Source organism: Pyricularia grisea (assembly GCF_004355905.1).
Source record: "Pyricularia grisea strain NI907 chromosome Unknown Pyricularia_grisea_NI907_Scaffold_1, whole genome shotgun sequence".
Lineage (NCBI taxonomy): Eukaryota > Fungi > Ascomycota > Sordariomycetes > Magnaporthales > Pyriculariaceae > Pyricularia > Pyricularia grisea.
In genome coordinates, this window is record NW_022156716.1 from 768,660 (window position 1) to 791,491 (window position 22,832).

Here is a 22,832-nt window from a genome sequence, read left to right on the forward strand (position 1 = left end):
TAATTCGTTCCTTTCGTCCGTAACTTTCCATCCAAAAATGTACGGTTTTTATTTCGATAGTACCGTTCCCGTATAAAACTGCCTTTTTTTCCACGGTTTGCAATTAGTATAATTTTTTTTTTTATTGCTAAAATATCCGTCGTTTTTTTACGATTTTTGGGGATATGTAATTACCTTGTGCTTTACTGTCGAAAAGTGTTCGTATAGGTTTACCATTAAGTCGTATATTAAAAAATATATATTCGTATTCTGCTACCGTATTTTACGTAGCGTTTAAGGTTCTTATTTCCGTTTTTTTTTTCGCCGTCCGGTGCCCTATACCGTTTGGCTATCCTAATTTTTTAATTTGCTGGACTCGCGCTATAAGTCCTTGGTTTTCTTATTTCGGGGCGTATAGTTACTTTTTATTTTAACCTGGTTAAATGGATATTTTACGGGCATTGGTATCCTACGTACGTTCGTAGGTACCTATTTGTTTTTTATTTGCGGATCCTATACGATCTTAATTATAAGTACAGGTACCTGGTATCGTTATTTTCGTTTATACCAATTTTGGGCTTTAGTTAGCATATAGACCTTACATATATTACAAATACATTCGTACCATGGAAAATTGGGTTAGTGGCAGCACGCCATAGGGTATTCGTCGCTAAATATAAAAATAACCGTTAGTTCTTCTCGGAATCTAATTTTGATTTTCCAATTGGGCAATTTCTGGATTGTATAAATTTCGTAGATTCCGGTCATTAATCGTCGTCGTGGGAAAAAATTGTAGTAGATTTTTTTGTTTAAATGGATTTCGCAATTATTTCGGAAACATTCAGCCCAAAAAACGTGGGTATGTTTCGGGTATGCGGTATTTAATTTGGGGTAGTTTCCAAATATCGGTGTTATATATTCTGTAAGGTCCCGTTTTTGTTGAATTAAGGTGTAGCCTGGAAATTATACTAATTGGTCGTTTCGGTATAAATCGATTTATTTTTTTTCATATTTGTACGGGTCGTTGGCCCCTATTGCACTATATATATTTAGGATCACGTCTTTTTTATCGTTGGAATCTTCTCCTATATCGTTATTCGATTTTTCGGTTGGTAGTTGATTTGTTATTTTAATACGGTGGGTCTATCCCAATAGTTCCATATCCGATTTTTTTAAGGCGTCCGAATCTGTAAATTCGGGTAATTTGGCGTTTTGTCGGTATAAGTTAATTGGTTACCTTATTCCAATAGGTATTCGATTTCCTACCGCTAGGGTTCGAATACCTCGGGGTTTTTACGGGTACCAGCCTACGTCGATTTTGGAATTATTATGGGTTATACAATTATCGTTATAACAGGTAATCCAATTTATTATACTATATTAGTTAAACTATATTTAGTTGTGGTTGGTAGTATTAAATCTTCGTAGTTTTTCGGCTTTACCCCTAAAATTAGTAGTAAATCCCGGGGTACTATTGTATACTTTAGGACAATTTCGCGCAATATATCCTGGTTTATTACATTTAAAATATTTGCCACTTTTGGGGTTTTTACGAAATTATTGGTATTAAATTACGTTTAGATCCATAGGTCCGTTATATATACCGTACGCGGTATTATATTGGCGAGGCGGTTTGGAATATTAGTATTTGCGTCTTATATTAGTTTATCGCAAAGCCGGGCCCTATACGCTGCGTTTTTCGCGTCGTTCCAGTTTCCGTTCGTATAATCGGTTGTCGATTTTAATTATTAGCTCCATATATTTTGCTAATATATCGGGTCGCTTTTTTTTAACCAATTCGTCTTTAACCTTTTTTTTAAATCCCGTATAAAAGCGTGCCATTAGGGCCTTTTTACCTTATGGTAATTTGGCGGTAATTTGTCGAAATTTACTGGTATATTTAAATACCGATTTGGTTTGGGTAAAGCGTACTAACTTACGTTTAGCCGTGCGTTTTTCGTCTGGATTACCGAATACTCCCCTAAGGCATTTTTCGAAATTATTGTAATTGTCGAAAATGCGGTTAGTTTTAATTTTACGGTTTTTTTTTTATTATGGTCCAAATAGTTTCGTAAAATTGGTTCGAACCAGGCGAACGCGTCGCTTTTTAAAAACGAGGCTGCGTAAATAACTTTGTTTGTATCGTTATCGAAATTGTCTTCGTTAAAGTAAAGGTATGTCCGGGTTCCCGTAAAAAATCCCTGCAGGGTACTTGTGGTATTATCGTATAATAATAGTAAAAAGTATTTAATATGGTTCCTATTAATTCGATTAATTTATTCGGTTATTCGTTCCTGGAATTGTCGATTTTCGGCTTAAAACGTCGCGACCATTTAACGTAAAACGTTAACGTTGGCCGGAACGTTGGTAATAAAAGGGGTTTAAAGGGTAGTTTTGTTGGAAAATATTATTTCGGCGGTATTATTCGGTATACTTTAAAGCAAAATATTAAATAGGAGCAATTAAAATATTACGATTAAAATATCGGAGTAACCTATTTTTATAATAAAATACAGTGGGTTAAAGCAATTAAGCGTTTAATTGGGTAATTAGGGTTCTTAATAACTGGGGGTAAAATTATAATCGTTTTTAAATAAATATTAAAATTAACTAAAATTTAATTGCTACTAAACAATCCTAAAATCGAATTTATTTACATGGTAATAAACGTGATTTATATAGACTATATTCCAAATGTGATTTTTCTTGATCTGTTTGATTTGTGATTCTCAACTGAGATTCTACAGATTATAGAGATCCATTCCCTTGGCCGTTACGTAAGGTCACGTGAGATCTCGTGGCCTTGCCCTTAGGTAATCGTTGTTCTGCCGGTCGGTATTTCTTCTGGGCGAGTGTCGTTAGGAGGGGTGTGACCCCACCTGGCCTCTCTGGTACCGGCCCAACTATCTGGTCGTAACATCTAGATCCACAACGCCATACGTTTACGTAACTCCAAATGTCTTCATATAAACGAAGAAAATCTTCACGATGATCTTTTTCTATTTTGGACTAAAACATGAAACACATTGTTTTCAACCTTATTGGTATGTTGTGGTCCTGTTTAGGCCATGATATTCCTGCTACTGCCATTATCTAGGGAAAAATTCTTCCCATTAACCTTGGGGCAAGGGGGAAATAGGTGCAACTATGCGGTTCATACATGCAAAACCTTGTACGGGACTTTAATAAAGAGAACGGTTTCATTTTTTCCCCCTATTTGGCCGTCTATTTGGCCGAGGAGCCCTCTATTCAAGGTCAAGCTGTATTCTCAAAATCCTGGTTGTGGTTGGTTCTTGTTGTCTTTTCAAATCTATTGCTTTTTTTATATCCAGCTAACAGTAATCCGATGTTTTTTGTTGTTTGTGAAACATCATGAGCCTTATGGGTACAAATAACCACCAACATCCTCGTACAAGAATATCTAACAATAAACATGTACATAAAAAAGCCTCAGCCGCATTTTAGGTGTGGGGGTGCGCGCGTATCTTAGATACGGCAAGATCCGGACCGCTGCAAGCAGCCCGCAAGCCCGGGATCCAGAGTTCGGGCTGTCCGCCTCTCATAAGGCAGCATGAACCCCAGGATTGCCAGTCAATGCCATGACTCGGCCCTATACATCTCTCTTCCTCCTTGACCTCTTTCCCAGGATGAACCCTCCTTTGCCGGAATGTGGCTTTGACTCCATTTTTTTTTCTCTCTCTTTTACAACACGTCGCTCGACGTTTTATCACTGGGAACCCCTTGTCAAGATAATAGAGATAATTTAATGATTTTCCGCTTTGACAGGCGTTTTTGCCCCTATAGACGTTTGATACTATTCTGTCGAGGAATGATGATCAACAGAGTCGCTCGGTCTGGGCCTCCCCCTTCCCCCTTCCTGCAACGGCTTTTTTTTCGGTGAGGCTCCGCAATGCAGTGCTCATCTTTGATGGCTACTCAGTCGACTCGCCCAAAAAAAAAAAAAAAAAAATGTCCTTTTTTTTTTTTTGTTCTCTGTCAACTTCTCCACCAGTCTCCCGCGACATGCTTCATGATGTCGGGGTTTGACTCGAAAATTCGGTAGTGACTGCTAAAACCCTCAAGGGGAGTTGGAGAAGAGACAAACTGTGGTCTCTTCTCACGGCGCGTCTTTCCACTGCTAGCAGTGGCCTTTCCGTCAAGGTCCGGTTTTATGCGCATCCGCAGGATTTCCAATCCGCGGTGGGTTATATGATGGCTGCCGGGCCGTAGAGTTCTTGACTCAATATTTTGTTGTTTTTTGTCTTCTTGTTTCTACTTCCGTCACAAAAAGGCATCCAAGCTCATTTTCTCGGCTTGTCATACGCTGCCGATGCTGGACAGGTCTTGTCGCCGCAGTCCTTGACGACTAGCGCCTTGCGCTCGTTGGTCTTGGCATCGTACTTGACATCCCACTTGCACATGTTGGAGATGTAAAGTTCTGTGTACTCTGCGACGGCCATGGTGTTGTGGATTGCGGATAGAAAGTGAGGAAATAGAAATTTGTTTTTTTTTATATGATGAATGATGAATGATGAAATGATAAATTGAAAGGCTTGAAAGGAAGAAGATTGTTATTTTTGAGATCCAAAGCTAGGACGGACTGAAGGAATGGACGAAGGGCAGAAGGGGGAAAAAAGGAACAAACCCCTATATATAAGAAAAGAAGCATTGGCCGGTTTGTCTCTAGGGCTGTCGATTAAGGTGTAGATTAATGCGGGCTGTTGAATGGTCTAGAACTTTGGCCAGGGTAACAGACGAACTTATTAAAAGACGAGACGGTGTCGTGTGATTTTGAGGATGCGTCAAATGGGGACCGCCGGTTTAGGGTTCCAGGTACATTGACCATCCTAATTCTAGAGGGGGGGAAGAGCATACCCCATGCATGATGTTACTGTTGTCCAGTTCTAGAACGTGATAAAATTAGGTGAAGAAACATTTTTTGTTTCTTCGTCCAGGGTTCAAGGGAGAAATGGTGAAAACCTGGGTGATCGCCGGGTCCCTTTGCCAATGATAGAAAATGACACGGAACCTAGTCCACGGAACCACGGGCCCAAAACTATTTTTTTACATGAAGAAAAACTTCTTTGTATGATTCTCGTGCAATGGGTCGTTCGCGCCGGCGGAGAGCAACTGGCAAAGAGCGATTCAGGGCTTAGCGACGGGTTTGGGCGAAACCTAAAACCCTAAAATAAAAAAGTCAGGCAAGCATTCATATCGTTCATGGCTTTCCATTATATGTGGGCAGTTAAGGTATTTGTTATTTGTACTACTACATTAGTTGTTTTCGAGCTCGCACACAAGACTTTTATAGTTTGGCATCGCTCCGTTTTTGGTTTTGACAATTCTTCTGTCAGCCATCATCGGCTGTGGCTGATGCAAGCAAGCAAGCAAGCGCAGTTGCCAAACAGACAACAGGGGAACCCAATAAGTCGCTCGCTCGCTCCACTAAAGGTCAGTGGGCTGCCTAGAAAAGCGGGGAATCTTGTGTGACGATTCTAGAAGTAGAACTAGGATGAAATCAATTGAACCGAAGGCTGCAGCAATGCGGCGGAACGCGATTAAAAGATGGCACTTGTTTTCTTCCAGTCTGTCCTCAACATCCGCCATCAACAAACAATGCCTCTTTTGTATGAATAGCCTCATTCATTCATTGCCACAACAACAACAACCCACAATTCTTTAATTGCCGTCCTAACCTTGCGCCCTCCATCCCTGCCCTTTTTTACTCTCTCAACTACCCACCCCCCAATCGCAAACCAAAAAGACAAAAAAAAAAAAAAAAAAAAAAAAAAAAAAAACACAGCAACAATGTCCTGCAGCGGAGGCATCTGCGGCGGCGCACAAGGCCACTTCCCAGACCCCAACAAACGCGGCAGCACGGGCGGCGCCTACCGGGTGACGGACCCTCGCGCCGCGTCCGCCGTCCGCCGCCCGACATACTTCAACCCGACGCTGCACCGCATCTCGGTCGTGGCGCAGAACCCGACCACGATTTCCCTGCGCGAGTTTGGCACCTTGCTGGTGTTCCTCTTTGCCCTCTACAAGGGATTCTTCGTCGCCGCCTCCGCAGACCGCCTGCTGCGCCTCGAGCCCGTCGTCTCCGTCTGCCCCTACCACGCCGCGCTCCCCTGCGTCTGGAGGTACCTGCAGCTCCTGTTTGGTCTGTTTGCCTACCGCTGGGCCGGGGCCGTCGTGCCGTGGGCTTGCGTGGCGGCCGTGGCGGTCTTCTTTGGCGAGGAGGCGCTCGGGATGCTGCGGGGGAGGGGGCGGAAGTGATGAAGGGTGGGGGTTTGACACGCAATGGCAATGGTGGATTGCTGGGCCGATGCGGCTCAAAATAACGAGGGGGAGGGATGTTGTTTTCTTTTGCTTCTGACGGGTGAAATTCAATTGCGTACACCGGGATGCTTCACCTAAAGATATTCCCACAGAGCTGAAACCCATGCATCACCGAGGGCCGTCCCCACTTTCACAAACCTCTCTTAAAGTTTTCCCACGATGCCAGCAGGTCTATCGAGCGATTTTGGACATTTTATTTTCCCACAAAGGCAATCGAGTGAGGCCTCAGGGGTTATTAATAGGCCATGTCGGTAAAAGGTACGTGGTATTTCGAGTCAAGGGCTGGCGGGAACACGGAACTGCATGCATCCCTGTGTCGATCACGGACCGAGAGCCGTCTGTGTGGTATTTGGAAGTGGTTGACGTGCAGTCAAAACGGTCTGGTTTTGTTATATGATTTTGAACCCTTTGAGGATTTTGAGAGTGATGCCCGTATGCTTTCTTATCTATTGTTTGGTCAGAATTCAGGACGGTCCTCCATTTTAATATGTCATGTGTTTGGGTGCCCATAAAATGCATTTCGCAGGCCAGTTTCTAGCTATTCAGCAAGCCAGGTTTTGTACTTTGCTTAATAAGCCCCATACTAAATGGACACCTAGGTGTTCATGACTCTTCACCTACAGCATGCATCTAATACCCATGACTCCGTCTACTCAAGTTTCAATTATCTGATATTTTCCCATTGACCGTCCCTTTGTCATCTCTTTCACTTGAGTTAAACAAAAGAAAAAAAAAACCCCTACGGGAAAATGAAGTCCGATCTTTTCAACGGTTCCAGTCCTCCACTCATAAGTGTGCCAAGAACAGCAAGCTTACAAAAAAACAAAAAAAAAAAAAGCTCTCGCTGTGCAGCAAGTCCCTCTTGACTCGCCATTTAGGAAAGAGGGTCCGTTATCGCAGGCCTATGCGCTTATAGTTTCGTCTTGCCTCCGATATGCACCAAATCCCCCCCCGCATTTCGAAACCCACGCAGCTTTTCCGAGGGAATGGACCGAAAAGAAAAGAGTGCAATGGACGGAACATCTTTTCTTCGCACGCGTTTTCTGCATAGAATCCAGAAATGGCCGGCCTTTTTTTTTTTTTTTTTTTTTTTTTTTTTTTTTTTTTAGGTGATATCTGATGCCAAGCCCTTTGGTCCCTTTTTTTAATTTTTTTTTAATATATATCTGATCTTGTGAGAATCTAAAATGCACCCTTGGCCAAATTGTAGGTCCCTCATTGCCCCCCCTCTTAAATTTAAACCCCTACCTACCTCACCTAGGTATACAATACACAATCCCCAAAATAGAACCAAACCCCATATGCTGGGAATCTGAAACACAACAAACCATAAACACCCACAAAAAAAAAGAGATGTCTACAACCCCAACCTTAAATGCCACAAACGGCAGCAATAACGGTAGTGTGCTGCTGGTCAACGGCAAGATCTTCCAGGCTTCGGCACCCGGCGCCGACGCCAGCAGCCAGCAGCAGTTCCAGCCGTGCATGCTGGTGCAGGATGGTACCATCACGCACGTCGGGGCGGCGAGCGATGCACCCATCGTCGCGGCGCAGCAGAGCAACCCGTCGCTCGCGACTCGGGACCTCGGCGGCCGCACCGTAATCCCCGGCTGCGTCGACGGGCATCTGCACACGCTCACCATGGGACAGACGCTGAGCAAGGTGAAGCTGGACGGGTGCAAGACGCTCGAGGACATCCGGGGCGAGATAAGGCGGCACGCGCGCGAGAACCCGGACCTGAAGCGCATCATGGCCAGCGGGTGGATGTACAGCATGACGCCCGACGGGGTCCACCACGGCATGCTCGACGACGTCGACCCCAGGCCCATCTACGTCGACAGCAAGGACCTGCACCACGCCTGGCTCAACGCCGCCGCCATCGCCGAGCTCGGCTGCGAGGACACGCCCGACCCCGAGGGTGGGAGGATCTCGCGCGACCAAAACGGCGCCTGCACGGGCGAGCTGGCCGAGGCCGCCGTCTTCACCATCATCTGGCCGCACCTCGCCGCCGTCGCCAGCTTCGAGGAGCGCGTGGCCGCCGTGTCCGGTGCCGTCGACGCCTACCACGCCGCCGGCTACACGGGCATGATCGACATGGCCATGGACGAGATGGCGTGGGAGGCCATCCTCGAGGTGCGCCGCCGCCGGATCGAAAAGCACGGCAGCTTCGGCATGCGCTTCGCCGCCTACTGGCTCATCATCCCGGCCAAGACCGAGGCCGAGCACCTGGCGCAGGTCGACGTCGCCATCGCCATGGCGGCCAAGTACAGCAAGGAAACGACGCCAGACTGCCGCATCGTCGGCATCAAGGTCGTGTGCGACGGCATCGTCGACGCCTGCACCGCCTCCCTCCGCGAACCCTACACCTCCAACGCCGCCGACCCGGCCTCCATCTGGAGCCGGGAGCAGCTGGGACCCGTGGTCGCCAAGGCCGACGCCGCCGACCTCCAAGTCGCACTGCACGCCATCGGCGACCGGACCGTGGGGATGGTGCTCGACGTCATCGAAGCGCACTGCCGGCCATCTCTCCGCCCGCGCGTCGAGCACCTCGAGCTCACCACCGAAGCCGACGCCGCGCGCCTGGGCCGGCTGGGCGTGACGGCGAGCGTGCAGCCGGTGCACTCGGACCCGGCGATCCTGCGGGCGTGGCCGCGGCTGCTCGGCCCGCACCGGTGCGGGCGCGCCTTTGCGTACAGCGAGTTCGCCGCCGCCGGGGCCCCGCTGGCCCTGGGGTCCGACGCCCCCACGGCCCCCAACCACCCGCTGCAGAACCTGTACGTCGCCACGACGCGCCGCTCCGCCCGGGAGCCAGAGCTGCTGGACACGTGCAACCCGCACTTCCGGCTGGGGCTGTGCCAGGCCGTGAGCGCGGCGGGCGCCGGCGCTGCGTACAGCTGCTTCATGGACGGGGAGACGGGGAGGTTGGACGTTGGAATGAAGGCCGACTTTGTCGTCGTGGATATGGAGTGGGCTCCTGAGCGGTTGCTCGGGGCCAAGATACTCGAGACTTGGTTCGGTGGCCGCAAGGTGTTTGAGGCGTCAATATAAGCTGTATATATTGCTTTGGGAATGGGTTCTTTCCAAGGGATCTTAGGGTGACGTCATGCATCGTTCATTATGATAGTGTTGAATGGTTATGATGTTCGGATTATATCTCTTTCATCCATGACTGCGGGGTATGTTTCTGTCTTGAAGAAGCGGACAAGTTGACGACGAGACTATCCTCAAAATGTAACAGCAGTATGGCAAAGACCTACATATATAGGAATACCACCGCACAGCTTCTTGACAGTACCGCAGCAAGTGTCGCAGCATGCAAATTCAAGCGTGTATAAGCTACGTCAAGACCTGTGTTTCCCAGTCACTTACCTGCAAAAAGCGCTGTTACTCTCCCAGTATGACGAACCATGGAACCATAAGATTATTTTTGTAACTCAACTCTATCACCCCAAATAACCCAGATCTAGATGAGAAAAAACAAAACAAAGCCAGAATGCAAAAAAGACCAAGCCAAAGTTGTCTTCTTCCAATCCCTATCCCGTAAACGGGAACAGAGACAAATATATTCATGAAGGCGGTGCGTTCTTTGTTCATGGGCATGTTCTCATAAATGTCATCAAGACGAACAGACAAGCAAAGTCGTGAAAAGGCGGGACAGAAAACAATAAAAAAGCCGCCAAAAGAAACAGTCGTCGTCGTCGTCCTCCCCATCGGTATTCCGACCCTTTCTCAACCAACTGACACGAAAGTTTGCCAGTCCTTACTCGTCCATCGTCCATAAAAGCAAATATGTACTAGGACGGGGGAAAAAAAGACGAGAATAGAAAGTGAAGGGGAGAGAAAGAGAAGAGGCAGACCGAAAGCCCAAGCCAACTAAACAGAAACCCAAAGTCAATCATCGTTCACATTCCCAAGAACTGGAATGATCCCAACGATGAAGGACAACATAAACCGTGTACTTTTTATACAATGTTAATTGCCAGCCAGTCATCTGCTCCCAGGAAACGGGGCAACACAGACCGGCACGACGGCAACAAATAGTGTTTATACAATGACCGCGCTGAAAGGTAAAAGCATGATGCGAACGCAAAGCCGGCAGCAACGCCCGCAAGACAAGCAAAATTCATCAGTAACGCATCTTGTTCTCGCAGTCGCCGACGTCAACCATGACGACATCCATGCTGGCATAATGCTTCACTCCCATCGCGACCGCCGTGGAGCGCCTGTTGCCTCCGCCGCCGCTAGGCGACACGCGTAGCGGCTCGGCTGATAGCGGCTGAGGTCTCCGACGCTGTGGGTAGTGGAAGCTCGGGGGCGGCACTGGGACCACCGTTGGTGCCGTGACGGACGAGAGCATCATGCTATGCCTGGACGACGTAGAGTTGCAGTGCGTTGAGGGCGGCATGCTGCTCCGGTACGGGGACTGGCCTGGCGCCTGCCTGGCGGTACCGCTGCCACCATTCTGCAAAGGCATCCGACGCTGTAGTTTGTTTGGGGAGCTTAGAGTGTGATGGTGCTGGGACTGATCGCGCGATGGGCTCCTCTCGAAGCTGGTACGCGGGCTGGGGAGTTGCGGGGGTGATCGGATCGGAGAGCTAAGTGGAGTCTGGTGCTGGTGCTGTCTTCGCTCTGCGCGGCGCTGTCTGTATTGAGAGTCGTTCATGATCTCGTCGTCGCGCTGTCGAGGGAGCTCAGACCCGTTTCGATGATCCTGCCTTCCGTTCCAGCCAGCGGCAATATCAGGAAGTGTTTGATCATTAGACACAGGTCCCTTGTCCCTGCCACGCAGACTTCCACCTAGGTTCTTCCGTGAGAGCGACTTTGTGAGCTTCTTCATCCCACTCAGAGCACTTTCATGGTCATTGCTCTGCTGTTGCTGGGGCTGCTGGTTCATTATGCCCAACCCGGTAAAGGTCTCCTCGGTTGGCGAAGACAGAGGCTGGCCGCTAAAGGGCTTCTTATCCGCCAGGCGGCTGGTCGACTTTCGGAGCTTCTTGATCAGTCTATGCCCCGCCGTGGAGCCACCATGCCCTGCCTCGTCACCATCAGCGCGGCTACGCTTGGTGCCACGGTATGGTGACTCCGGCGGCTGCGCACACGATTGCTGCTCAACCTCCCCATCCCGGCTGTGGAACTGGAATTGGTCAGGCTGGGGTCGACCAGCGCTGGTAGACGGACGCGACTGCGACATTTGCGACGGGAGCGTTCCAGGTCGCGACCCGGGAGGTGCGTGGCGCGAGGACTGGATGACGTGGGCGTCAAAGAAGCCCGACTTCATCAGATTTTGGTAACTAGCCATAATCTCCTCCCTGCTAGGCCTGGTGCCGCCTGCCGTGGCGGCCGCTGCCGCGTCAAAATTGGGGAATGTGGGAGTGTTGGGTGCCGAGTTGGAGATCATGTGCGCCGACGAAGACGGCTTCTGCGGCAGAGGGGGAGGCGCATGCACACTGTCCTGGCTGCCAACACTGCTGCTGCTGCTACCACCCCTGCTGTCCTTGCCAAAGTTGTGGCTCGACTTGCTGCGCCCAAGGCCCAGCTTCTCCTTGAGGCCGTCCAGGAGCGGCCCGAAGAACCCCGACTTCTTGGAAGACGAAGACCCGCCCGAAATGTTGGACTGCACCGAGCGACGGTTCATCTTGCTCTTGTCATTGTCACGACTGGCATTGTACGTTGTATCAGAGCTTGCCGTGGTCGTGTACGCCAGGCGGCCAACCTCGATAACGTCTTCAGCCTGCGTACTTCCCAAAAAGTCTGCAGGCGGCGCGGCGGACACACGATCGTTCATGGACCCTTCTTGGAAGCGCGAGCGGGCTATGGCAGCCCGCGCGGCAAAAGAAGGGAGGTTTGGGTGTTGTTGCGGCTGCTGCGGCGGTTCAGCCATCTTGTGCATATTGTTGATTCTGTAGTGGCGGCGTTCATGAAGGGAGGAGGAGGGAGAGGAGGAGAAGGAGGAGGAGGAGGAGGAGGAGGGGGCGATGGGTAGAATAATGGAGTTTGTTGATTTTTCCGTGCGCCTTTTGAGTATTGCTTTTATTTAATGCTCATCCAACGAATCGGGGTATTCTTGTTTTGTTTTGAGCCTTCTTGCTTCGAGAATAACCGGACAGGCGGGTGGCGGCGAGCCTTTGTTTATCCGTCGCGCCTTCGCCCAATTGTTTATTTCGGGATCGAGCCTTAGCTGAAAACTCCAAACCCGGTTGGGTTTGGTGCGCTCGTTGGTATATAACAAAAGGTCAGCTGTAACGCAGCTGTAAAAGCAAGAATATCAAATGGCATTCCAGTTCATAGTTTTTCTTTCGAGAAGCAGCAAAATTTCAAAGATTGCGCCGTTTGATACGTTGTGGGAAAAAGGGAAAAAAGAAAGGTGTGGAAATTTGTTTAATTGTGCCTATTTGGGGGGGTTTGTTGCCAGTGGATGCGATACTTTGTCCTGGATCATTTTCCACGGCAACCAGATCCTGGGACCCACCATTTCCAAGCACAGACGCGTCTGTTCCGTTCAACGTCGCCAGAGCACGTGACTCTTTTTTCTTTTTTCGAAATCCCGACGAATGGAATGAACAAAGGAATAAAGCTCTCGGCCGATTACAATACATTGTGCAGTAAGCCAGTAGAAATATGCTTATTCTTGTTTTTATTCTCTCCATTACTTCATTTGTTTTAGTTTATTTCTTCGTCCGTCAATTGGCACATCGCACCTTCAAAGCCCCAAAGACCTCACGCGCCATGGCACCCACAGCAACGTTGCAGCCCCGCTGCTCTCGGAAAGTCCAGAACAGGCTAGTGGCACGCGCGAACCGTCCAACGGCCGCCAGGACCTGGATCGCATCTCAGAATAGCGCGTGCTTCGTGACAATAACAAATCCCCTGAATTTCATGGAATATTTACCTGTTCAAGTTACAAAGTTGCCCACCACTGAATCCCCCATATCCCTAACCTGATACATGATTGCCGTTAGAACGCCCTCGGATAAAACAAAAGAAATCAAATAATATATGTGCGTATTTTGAAGCTAACATAGTCAAAAGAAATAACATGAATTCTCATTCCCTTGGTGGCGGCTCCGCCCTGCATTGTGTCCATACATATTTGAGCGGTTTTGGAAAGAATTGTTCAGGGCGATCAACAACCATCGTTTCAGTGACAGTGTACTTCTCCTCCACGTCTTCTGGCCTTCTACGGTTTTTGGCAGGTGGCCGTGCAGATGGTGTAGGCCCATACCCGTGGCTATGGTTGTGGTTGTAGCTGTGGCCATAGCTATAGCTGTGTTCTTCGTAGCTGTCATGGGTTCGCTTACGGCCACCTAGCTGTTGCTGATGTGCCTGGCTCTCGTAGTGTAATGGCGCAGGCTGCAGAGGCTGTAGTGCCTCCTGGTTTTCGCTGGGTGGGCTAGGCAGGTTCATGTTTGGACGAGACCAGCGGATCGGTGGTAGGTGAGGGGTGGTTTGAGTATCTGCAACAAGGACATCTGTCGGAGGCGGGATAGGCCTGTTATAATCGCTAGGTCTTCGCAATTCGTTGGCCGACTGTGGCGTCATGGGCCGTGCGCTCAGGATATGACTGTGACTGGGAGCCGAAGGCCGCCTCGACTCTGGCATGAACCTTTCTTTTTGTGGCGAACTGCGGTGAGAGTAGCTATGCTGATGTGGCGACGGTTGTGGGTGGATAGGTGTTTGCGAAGGGCGGTTGTCGGAAAGACGTCGCTCCGGATACGTGGGGGTGGGAGGCTGCGGCGCCTGGCCGTAAGGTTGCTGCATAGGATGAGATGGATACGCCGGCGATTGGGGTACGGGCGTCACTTGCTCGCTACTGCTGCTGCTGCTGCTGTTGTTGGGTTGCTGGTATTGCCCGTGGCTTCCGTACGGCGCACCTCCGAACGTCAGATGACTTGTAGCAGGAACTTGAGCCGAGGGGAATCCAGGGGGTGGAGGGTTCGGTGGTGGCGGTGCCCGGTAGTCGGCTGCTGAAGGCCGGCGTTGTGGTTCCGGGTTTCGTGTAGAAGCATCTCCAGCACCGCTTATCGACCGTCGCAAATCCTCCCTGGCAGGCTCGGGCGTTCGTGTTCGGCGTCTGCGTGCTGCCTCATCCTCCGCATTGTTGTTGCTGTTGCTGCTGAAATCACCACCTCCACTGCTGGGCTTGCCGTCACGGCGTCTCATCCTAACATCACGTCGTATCCTAACACGGGTTCCCTGCTCGGCCATTGTCATGCTGAGAGGCGTGCTGAGTCCCAGTCCTGGGAACTTCTTGGCGCTGAAGCAAGCAAAGTCGGCCGACTTGATCTCCATTCTGTGGTAAAAGAAACCCTGGGGTTCAGACGAGGGCTCGTCGGGCTCCATGTCCTTGTCGCGGTCGTCTTTGGTCTCTTCGTAGAGGTTGAACGAAAGTCGATACGTGCCCTCGTGGCGGACGGACAAATCGGGGAACAGAAAGTAGCCGGCTTCGATCGGTCGGTCGAGGTATGCCATTCCAGATACCGGCATGCCTGTTAGGACTGGAGGTGCGTCAACAACAGGACCAGTGACGCGTCCGTGAGCCATAGGGCGAGCCTTTTCGAGTGTCGCGAAGAGGAAGAAATTGGCATTGTATGTAAAGGTGATGTCCTTGGCTTCCTCGAATCGGGGTCCTTCGAAGATTCGGAGCTCGACGACCGGGGGCGGATCGACGGGGCGGCGATCAGTGGAAGCTATTGAATGTCAGTGGTTGTGCAGTTGGGTCGCAAAAGTTGGTTGAGCCGTGCTGGATCAAACCTACACTTAGGGCCCGAACCACAGGCCCGGCACTTTTCGGGTTGTTGAATGACATCAATCCGGTAAAATAGTCGGCGTCCTCCTCTGGTAACTCTCTCAATCATCACGGGCGGCGGCCCCGACACATGATGGTCGGTAGACGCCTTCATCATTGCGTTTGTTTGGTAACAGAACACAACAGTCCTTGGTTGCCGTGAATTGCCAATCCTGCACCTGTCAACTGGTAAAGCTACCGTTGATTGTGCCTAGGTCACTTCCTTCGGAGTGAATTCGTCTGCATGCAGATTGATATCAGTTAAATTATTCTCCCCCTCGAATAAGACTGCTCGCAAGTCACAGTGAGAAAAAAACGGTCCCGTGAAGTGGGCTGTTGGACTTTTTGTTCAGACGAAGCTTATCGCCAAACCGTTGAGACAGGGGGAAAGGTTCAAGTGTCGTGGATTAGATGGCCAACTAGAAAACACAGTTCCAGAGCTCTTGCGGGATTGCGGGATTGCGGACGGGCGAGCAATCAAAATGAAGAACAAAGAGGAAAATCTCTTTGTTGTTTTCGGGTGCACCAACCAAAAAAAGCATGGAGAAAAAAAGACCGGACCACATGAAGCCTCGCGAGGAAGTGCGCGTTTTGCGACAGAAATCTTTTGCGGGTTCGTCGTTGAGATTGTTTGAATTCCAGTCAAGGTTGGAAAAAGCGAAACAAAAAGAAAAAGATAAAAAAAAAGAACAGAAGAGACCGATTGAACTCGAAAAGAAAACCCGAAAAAGAGACACACGATCCCCAACACCAGACGGGATTGTCTGGGTCTAGAGGGAAAGTTTGAAGGTGGGAAGGCGAGCAAAAAGGGGAGCTGGACTGACTGGTAAGAAAGCGAAGCCAGGAGGTTAGGTAGGTTGGGTTAGGTTGGCAGAGCCAGACAACAAAAGCCGGTGGGGAGTGGCGGTTATTGGGGCGCTGGGCTCTCTACCGTCGTGGGCTGCGTCGTCGAATCTGGGAGGGGAGACCCGAGTCCTTGGTCGGGGAAGGCCAGTGCTGCAAGGGAAGAGGCAGGAGCGAATGATAAGTTGGAGGGGCGGCGGACCCATGCTAATGGGAACTTGACAGCGGGTAGTGCAGAAAAAAAAAAACAGGGGAGATAAAAAAAAAAATTGATTTAAAGAAAAATGAATTAAAATCAAAGACGACGATAACAGCCGAAAAGAAATCAAATAAAATAGAAAAAGAGATCCTAGCCAAGATTCATGCAGGCTGTCCATACAAAAATAACAAGGGGGAAAAAAACGGCCTAGCACACTCACACGTTTTGACGGACGCGACACCGCGCACATACGTTTGACTAGAGATGCAAGGGAGGCAAGCTAGCTTATTCGTAGCTAGTTGACCTGTCTCGTGGCTATTTTGTTTTTGTTTTTTTGTTTTTTTGTTCTAGCTTCCGATATTCTGGTTGAGTTCTCTTTTTCTATTTGTTGTTTCCCACAACCTCGGGTTCCCAAACTTCGACGCCAATGTTTAAGCTCGGTAATCGTGATTCGCTATCGTGAAGGGTGCCTGAATGCATACGCCGCGGGGGTAAGGGGAACGAGCGAACCCTTTTTTTTTCTCTCTCTTTTTCTTCTCTTTTTTTTCTCTTTTTTTGTCTGTTGAAGGTTGTGTGAGGTAGGTTAAGGTAAGGGGGTAGCTCGGAACCCAGTGGATTCGTGCAAACGTTGCCCTATCTTATTTTACTGTTTTCCTTTTTGCTCACGTACCGAAGCTTTATCGCCCTGGGTCGTGCATATCCTAGCAGGGCGGATGGGATGCGTAAGGTAAAAGAAAAGAGGAGTTGGAGGGATCGGAAGTTGTGGTTATGAAGCAGCGAAAGCTTGCTTGCGAGATGAGCAAAAGTAGAGGTGGTGCGAGAAACTGGGGTGTTGAACGGGGATATTACTGGTTCCCATGGTGCAATGAGCAGAGGCCACCAGTCCCTTGACAGCCATCGCGATGCGACGGGAGTGACCTAGCCTTGTTAGCCAATCTCTAGGCCCCCCCTTGAAAACCAAAACCACAAAAAAATCTATAGTACGTGGAGGCTTTGAGGAACCGAACCCTCAAATTGTTTACCGGTACTTCGCGACCAATATTTTTGAGTGATATTTTTGCCTCATTTGTCCCATACATACAAATTTGTTTCCGCACCCTGTAATTTTCACCGTTGCGCTACCAAACATTTAAACCCTTTTCTGCACTGTTCCGACTCTCTCCCCTTGAACAAATCCCTAAAACTCATCGGCGTTCCCCGCGAGGCGCTGAACTTTGACACCGACAATCTGGGGCTAGGTTGAAAACGTACCAGTAGCTGCTGCCTCTGCAGTAGCGCGTTGTTCCGAATTATTGTTCAGGTCTGTGAGTACTTTTTTTTTTGTATTTAAATTAGACTAGGTCTAGGTACTTTATAGGCGAAGTCAGTCGGCGACTTGTGTTGGGGGTTCAAACTTCTTACCAAAAGGTACGTACGGTACTGTTAAAACCGCGCGCGAGTTTCAGTGCGCAGTCGACACTGTGTAGTGGGGGCTATTACCTTTCCCGCCAACTTGGGGGGCACAAGCCGATGCTTTGGGCGGGGAACCTGTAGGGGTTAATTAGACGTGGGTTGCATTTTGGGTACGACGTAGAGACAGGCCCAACCCTTGATGTCTTGGAAGGCGACATCGAACGAGTTTTTGGTATTGGAGAGCCACAATTCTTTTTGAACGCACAGGGCACAGGTTCCGAGTGTCGAATCCCCGTCATGCCGTCGTCCAGGGTTCGTCAGTGGAGAGTGCGAGCAAGTTGAACCAGTCGTGCTACGTAGCAGTTATGTACTGTACAATAAATAGCATGTACATATGGACGGGTAGAAGAGGGGATGGGGAGTGGAGGGGATTGATGATCTTTGACGCAGTACACTTACGAATAGTAGATTTAATCATGTGCTTGACCAGTAACCAGCCCTATGGGTTTTTGTTGGTTTTTTTTTTTTTTTGTGATTACCAACACGTGCGACCGCCATGATGAGAGGGCAAATATTTGTCAAAAGGTGCCTAGCTAAGAGTGACAGCTAGACAACTAGGGTTTGCAGCACCTTCCGACCCGTCGCACAAACGGTCTAGGTAGGTACCTATTGTAATGGACAGATCTACAGGAGACCTCGGTCAGCTACTCAGTTTCCTGTACTTTGGCACCAAGGGACCCTTCCTATAAAAGTCGTGTTAAATTGGGCGAGTATCTGACCGAGGGAATACCGAAGATCCCTGGACCATTACTACTGTGTACAATAGGTGGTGGTGTGTGCCTGTGAAAGTTCCGGCAGCAGCAAAGCCGGGAACAAGTCAAGCAGGAGCACCATGATTGACGATGCTGAATCATTTTGGCGAGGGGGAGCTAAGCCGCTAAGGTGATTTTTTGCGGGCCCCACGCTAATCGGGGGACCGACCAGATTGCAAGGTTGTAAAAGAGCAAGGCGCCAGGCGGCCGAATAAATTGCCTGTTTGGGGATAGGTTCCCGTTCGGTTCCAGTCTTGGCAATGATTCTACTAGGTCGGGTTGACACCTGAGCTGCTAAGCTCGGCAAGGCGCTATTTTTTTTTTTTTTTTTTTTTTTTTTATCTTGGGCATCACTTTTAACGTGATAATTATTAAAGCTTGGAAGTGACACAAAATTGCACGAGACAGTCCAAGGTATATTGATAAACACCATAAAACAAAACATAAAAACGAGTGGGTGTCCTCACAAATTCAGCTGAAAAGTCTTTGTCAGGAGTAAGGCAGCAGCTGGGCTTGGCTGATGAGCCTAATTGCGTACCTACGTCAGTCAAGCTCTCAAAGAAGTGGCGCTTCTCGAGTCACGACGAAAAGGGATCTCCAGTCGGGAGCCAACTAATTAACTAACTAACTGGATGGTCATGGACTCGGCTGTTTAGCAGTAGTACTACAGTATGAAGAACTTCTTTTTCATCTACGTGGTATTCTTTTACTGCTGAAGCGAGGGGGAACAGGGTACCATTACGACATATCGGCTTTATGCGCACGCAAGGCCGCCCCCCGCCCCCGAAACACATGGGACCGGAACCATCCCATATAGGCGGGAACCTGACATGAAATAACCATAAAAGGTATGCTGTACATGACCTGCGAGCGAGTACAGTAGTCAAAAAACGATAAGGGAGAAGAAGGGGGGAAAAAAAAGAAAACTCGAGACGAGGGGGGAGCGTGGCAAACACACGAGGCCCACGATTTCGATGCTAAGTATAGCTGACCGATCGCTGATGTAGTTCTTCGGGCATTACTTTGTTCTCTAAATCCTTCTTCGTCCCATCTGTCAGTCTCGGGGGAATTAGGCAAACTTTGGGGTTGGCTCGGCCTTCTCTTTTTTGTCCCGATTCGAATTTGTTATTTCTTCTTGTTTATCCTCTTCGTCTCTCCATATTTATTTATTTATTTTCATCTGTCAATTGGTTTAATTCGGGTTTGAAAACGTCAAGAGCTGCATTACAGTATAGCATTCATCATTTCTTATTTGTTTATTCATTTCTTTGCTGGGAATGGTTGGTCAAGGAATAATGTGATTGATGCGGTTTGAGGTGCAGCTCATCACCCAGAGTTGTTTTCCAATTCGACGCTACCTTGCTGCAGGTTTTGAACCCCCATGTTTATTCTTTGGCGTTCATTCTCTTAAGTCTTGGTCTTTCATTTAAATTACCCGTTAAGCAGGCAAGGCAGGACAAGACCTCACCTCACCTACCCTCCAACCGGACCAAGTCCCAGTTGTGTGGTAAAGTAGACGGCATGTAAGCACGTCCCGGCTAACCGGTTATGCTCGCCTACCTACCGACCAACAAATCAGCCCTTGTGTATCTTGTGTGTGTCTTTGGGGTCGATTTCGGGTTCTGGCTGGCTCCCACACCTTTTCATTCCAAGGTTCGGAGGTTTTCCTCCACCCGGCCCAGAACCGGCTTTAGCTGGAAAAGCAGCGCTAGACAGCCAAGTACGAAGTGTGGCTTTACAACAGAGGTCTCTTTTTTTTTTTTTTTTTTTTTTTTTTTTTTTTTTTTTAATTCTCTGACAACTTCTATGTATACGTGTTACATCCACGTACTTGTTCGTATTTGTGTCTTTCTCCATTAATATCCATCCACCAAACCCCGAGATTGTTGCAGGACGGATCAGGGATCGATTGATACTATCTAGAACTAGAGATAGTATCATAAACCAAGACTACGCCACAAACAACAACAGATAATGTATCATTCGTCGGTATACTATTAAGCCCCCACGAATCCCCGGGTTCCATCAAGATACTACGTACTAATAAAATGGGGTTGATTAAGTCATCGATGATATTTTACTACGTTACCCAAACAGAAGCTGCGATTCAAGGTCAAACCAGTCGTGGGTCCCACAGGTCTGGGTTGACTCAGGACTTGGGGGGGTTCGCCCCTCCACAGAACCATGGGACCCATAGGCCACGGGAGATGTACGGTAGATTAAATTATACGGAAATATTGTTTGCTTTTTTTCCCCCTTTGTTCGGTTCACGTTTCCCACCTACTCCGTGTTATAACCGCTGAGCCGTGGCCAGTTAGTTGTTCATGAGATATCCTTGATGAACCCAGTGGCGACCCTTGGATGTCACAAGTCACTCAGATTAAGTGGGAAAAAAACCAGTTCCTGTTCGGGTTGATTGATCAGACTTACTCTTTTTCATCTTTCATGTCGCAAAGTAACGTACCGGTTGACGATACATACTGTACATTGCTAAAGTTTTATTATTATCCCCCAATCTCCACCCCACACACCCACCCGGCACCCATCGTATCTTTCATGCCAACAACACCCTCTCGCATGAATGGACTGGATTGGTTCGACCAGGAGAAAGAATGATACACCCGATTCGAGGAGGTGGCCAAGAAGCCTCCCACACATTCGTTCGTCGGCAATGTCTTTCTTGCTCCGCCTGCACTCTCCACCAGGATGGGACTCCTGATAGGTTTTCCACCAAAACCCCCAAGCCTGTCGATCTTTTTGATCTTTTTTTTTCTCTTTCCTTGCACTAACGTCATTTGTCGTCGTCTTATCTTGTTGCATGGATGGGTGGCTAGGGGCCTCGTAAACTGAACCCATTACTTAGCGGAACCAGACAAGACACAGTTGTACACATGGGTAAGAGCATAGATAGAATATAGCATCACACAAGGAAAAAGAAAATACGGGGATACGATCTTGGAAGGTGTTCTCGTCATCGGTTGCCGTCACTGTCCTGTCATTTGTTCCTCCCTCTTCACTACAGTTTGATGTTGTCGTTCTAAATCCTCACCGTCAGTTCATCCCAAACTGCTGACGGCTACGAGCAGCATACGTACGATAAGTCGGATAGCTACCTCACGGGACGGAGGGGGACCGGAATGGACTGTTTTTTGGGTAGCACGGCCGAACGACCGGGCTCTTTGGGGTCACACATGATGGTAGTTTGCGGTCCATCCAATCCACTCATTTCGTGCTTCCCTCCTTTTTCTTCTCTGTCTTGTCCATTCCCTTTCCTTGTTTCTCTTTTCTTTACCTTCCTGGATGGTGGGATGAGGCAGTCAAACCCAACCAAAGGCTGAACAGACAAGAAAAAAAAAAAGTCTTGTCCGTCGATCAATCCCTGCGCCTATCCGTGTCCTCAAAGCCGTCCCGCATGTCGCGTAAAGCATGCGGTCGTGTATGCCTGTATGTGTACACAGCACGGATAAGCCACGGGGCGGTAAGGCGACAATCAGGATGATAGTATTTGGAAGAGGAAAGGAAAAAAAAAAGGTTGGAGCAGGCTGAATCAATTTGGTGGACTACATTTCGTCTCGTACCTAAACACACTCGTGGCTCCTTTGTAGACGTGAAACGAAAACCCTGTATCTGGTTTATTTTTCTTATTTTTTTTTGTTTTTCTGTCTGCCTTTACCTAACCGGAATGCATGATCGCCCCGGTTTGAGTTGATACAAAAAAAAGTTCGACAAGATAGGTTCTCCTCTATCCCCGATCTTTAATATCTAGATCGGGAGAGTGCATTTACAGGTCAAGTTTTCTTTTACTTCCTGTGCTTCTTTTATTCCTTATCATTTGATCTGCGGCCCGCAATCATAATTTGTTTATTTTATTTTTATTTTTATTTTATTTTTTCCACCCGTTGTTCGATAACACGAAAAAAGCAAAAGAGGCTTTGTCCTTTTGCTCTATTTGTGGCCAAATAGCCAGCGGCTGCGGCTTGTACGTCGCACATATACAACGTATAACAATTGCACAAAGAAAATACAGTCCAGAATGGAAGGGCAAAGGACGGGTATGCCTATCCACAACTACCATAGCAGAACAACAAGAAAATGAAGCGATCAAAAAGACAAGAGAGGAAAACAATTAAACCAAACATGCCTTTTTTCAACACAGACTGTCACAAAGCTTCCCACAAGTGTGCAGCCTCTTCCGGGTGGAGCCACCTAGCCAAGAAATTGTAACGCATCTCCATCCGTCGTCGCCGACATCCAAGGTTGCCGAACAGATATATCTCTTTCTGCGCCGGCGCCACAAGAAGAAAAAAAATTACAAAGAAACTGGAACATGGCGAACGCCCAGTGTCTGTTAGTGCTGGGCCTGGCCTTTTGATTTCTTGTCTTGCCTTGGGGGGCGGTTTCGTGTCTTACACATGGCAACCCTGGCCAGCATCGGCGAATGTCTCTCCTTTTTTTTTTTTTTTTTTTTTTTTTTTTTGGTCAG

At 48.5% G+C, this 22,832-nt stretch overlaps 7 protein-coding genes across 7 annotated transcripts; 3 read left to right on the plus strand and 4 right to left on the minus strand.

Annotated features, from left to right (window-relative positions):
* Positions 1–3,975: 3,975 nt before the first annotated feature.
* On the minus strand, positions 3,976–4,439 carry PgNI_00185 (uncharacterized protein; the record flags this gene model as incomplete). The annotated part of the gene is made up of 2 exons (XM_031120268.1): positions 3,976–4,195; positions 4,303–4,439. 2 exons carry the CDS (start codon positions 4,437–4,439, stop codon positions 3,976–3,978), a joined length of 357 nt encoding a protein of 118 aa, XP_030987720.1.
* Positions 4,440–5,787: 1,348 nt separating this feature from the next.
* PgNI_00186 (uncharacterized protein) lies at positions 5,788–6,255 on the plus strand (the record flags this gene model as incomplete). The annotated part of the gene is made up of 1 exon (XM_031120269.1): positions 5,788–6,255. One exon carries the CDS (start codon positions 5,788–5,790, stop codon positions 6,253–6,255), a length of 468 nt encoding a protein of 155 aa, XP_030987717.1.
* A 1,416-nt stretch (positions 6,256–7,671) lies between these two features.
* On the plus strand, positions 7,672–9,366 carry PgNI_00187 (uncharacterized protein; the record flags this gene model as incomplete). Its single annotated transcript, XM_031120270.1, has 1 exon — positions 7,672–9,366. One exon carries the CDS (start codon positions 7,672–7,674, stop codon positions 9,364–9,366), a length of 1,695 nt encoding a protein of 564 aa, XP_030987718.1.
* Positions 9,367–10,444: 1,078 nt separating this feature from the next.
* On the minus strand, positions 10,445–12,199 carry PgNI_00188 (uncharacterized protein; the record flags this gene model as incomplete). The annotated part of the gene is made up of 1 exon (XM_031120271.1): positions 10,445–12,199. One exon carries the CDS (start codon positions 12,197–12,199, stop codon positions 10,445–10,447), a length of 1,755 nt encoding a protein of 584 aa, XP_030987715.1.
* Positions 12,200–12,992: 793 nt separating this feature from the next.
* PgNI_00189 (uncharacterized protein) lies at positions 12,993–16,200 on the minus strand. Its single transcript, XM_031120272.1, has 3 exons — positions 15,634–16,200; positions 15,074–15,343; positions 12,993–15,005 (listed from the first exon to the last, which is right to left on the minus strand). The coding sequence occupies exons 2-3, from the start codon at positions 15,219–15,221 to the stop codon at positions 13,363–13,365; spliced, it is 1,791 nt and encodes a 596-aa protein (XP_030987716.1). The 5' UTR covers positions 15,222–15,343; positions 15,634–16,200; the 3' UTR covers positions 12,993–13,362.
* Positions 16,201–17,419: 1,219 nt separating this feature from the next.
* On the minus strand, positions 17,420–17,872 carry PgNI_00190 (uncharacterized protein). Its single transcript, XM_031120273.1, has 3 exons — positions 17,803–17,872; positions 17,547–17,672; positions 17,420–17,456 (listed from the first exon to the last, which is right to left on the minus strand). The coding sequence occupies exons 1-2, from the start codon at positions 17,834–17,836 to the stop codon at positions 17,587–17,589; spliced, it is 120 nt and encodes a 39-aa protein (XP_030986451.1). The 5' UTR covers positions 17,837–17,872; the 3' UTR covers positions 17,420–17,456; positions 17,547–17,586.
* Positions 17,873–20,209: 2,337 nt separating this feature from the next.
* PgNI_00191 (uncharacterized protein) lies at positions 20,210–20,734 on the plus strand. The gene is made up of 2 exons (XM_031120274.1): positions 20,210–20,338; positions 20,413–20,734. Exons 1-2 carry the CDS (start codon positions 20,324–20,326, stop codon positions 20,650–20,652), a joined length of 255 nt encoding a protein of 84 aa, XP_030986450.1. The 5' UTR covers positions 20,210–20,323; the 3' UTR covers positions 20,653–20,734.
* The last annotated feature ends 2,098 nt before the right edge of the window (positions 20,735–22,832 follow it).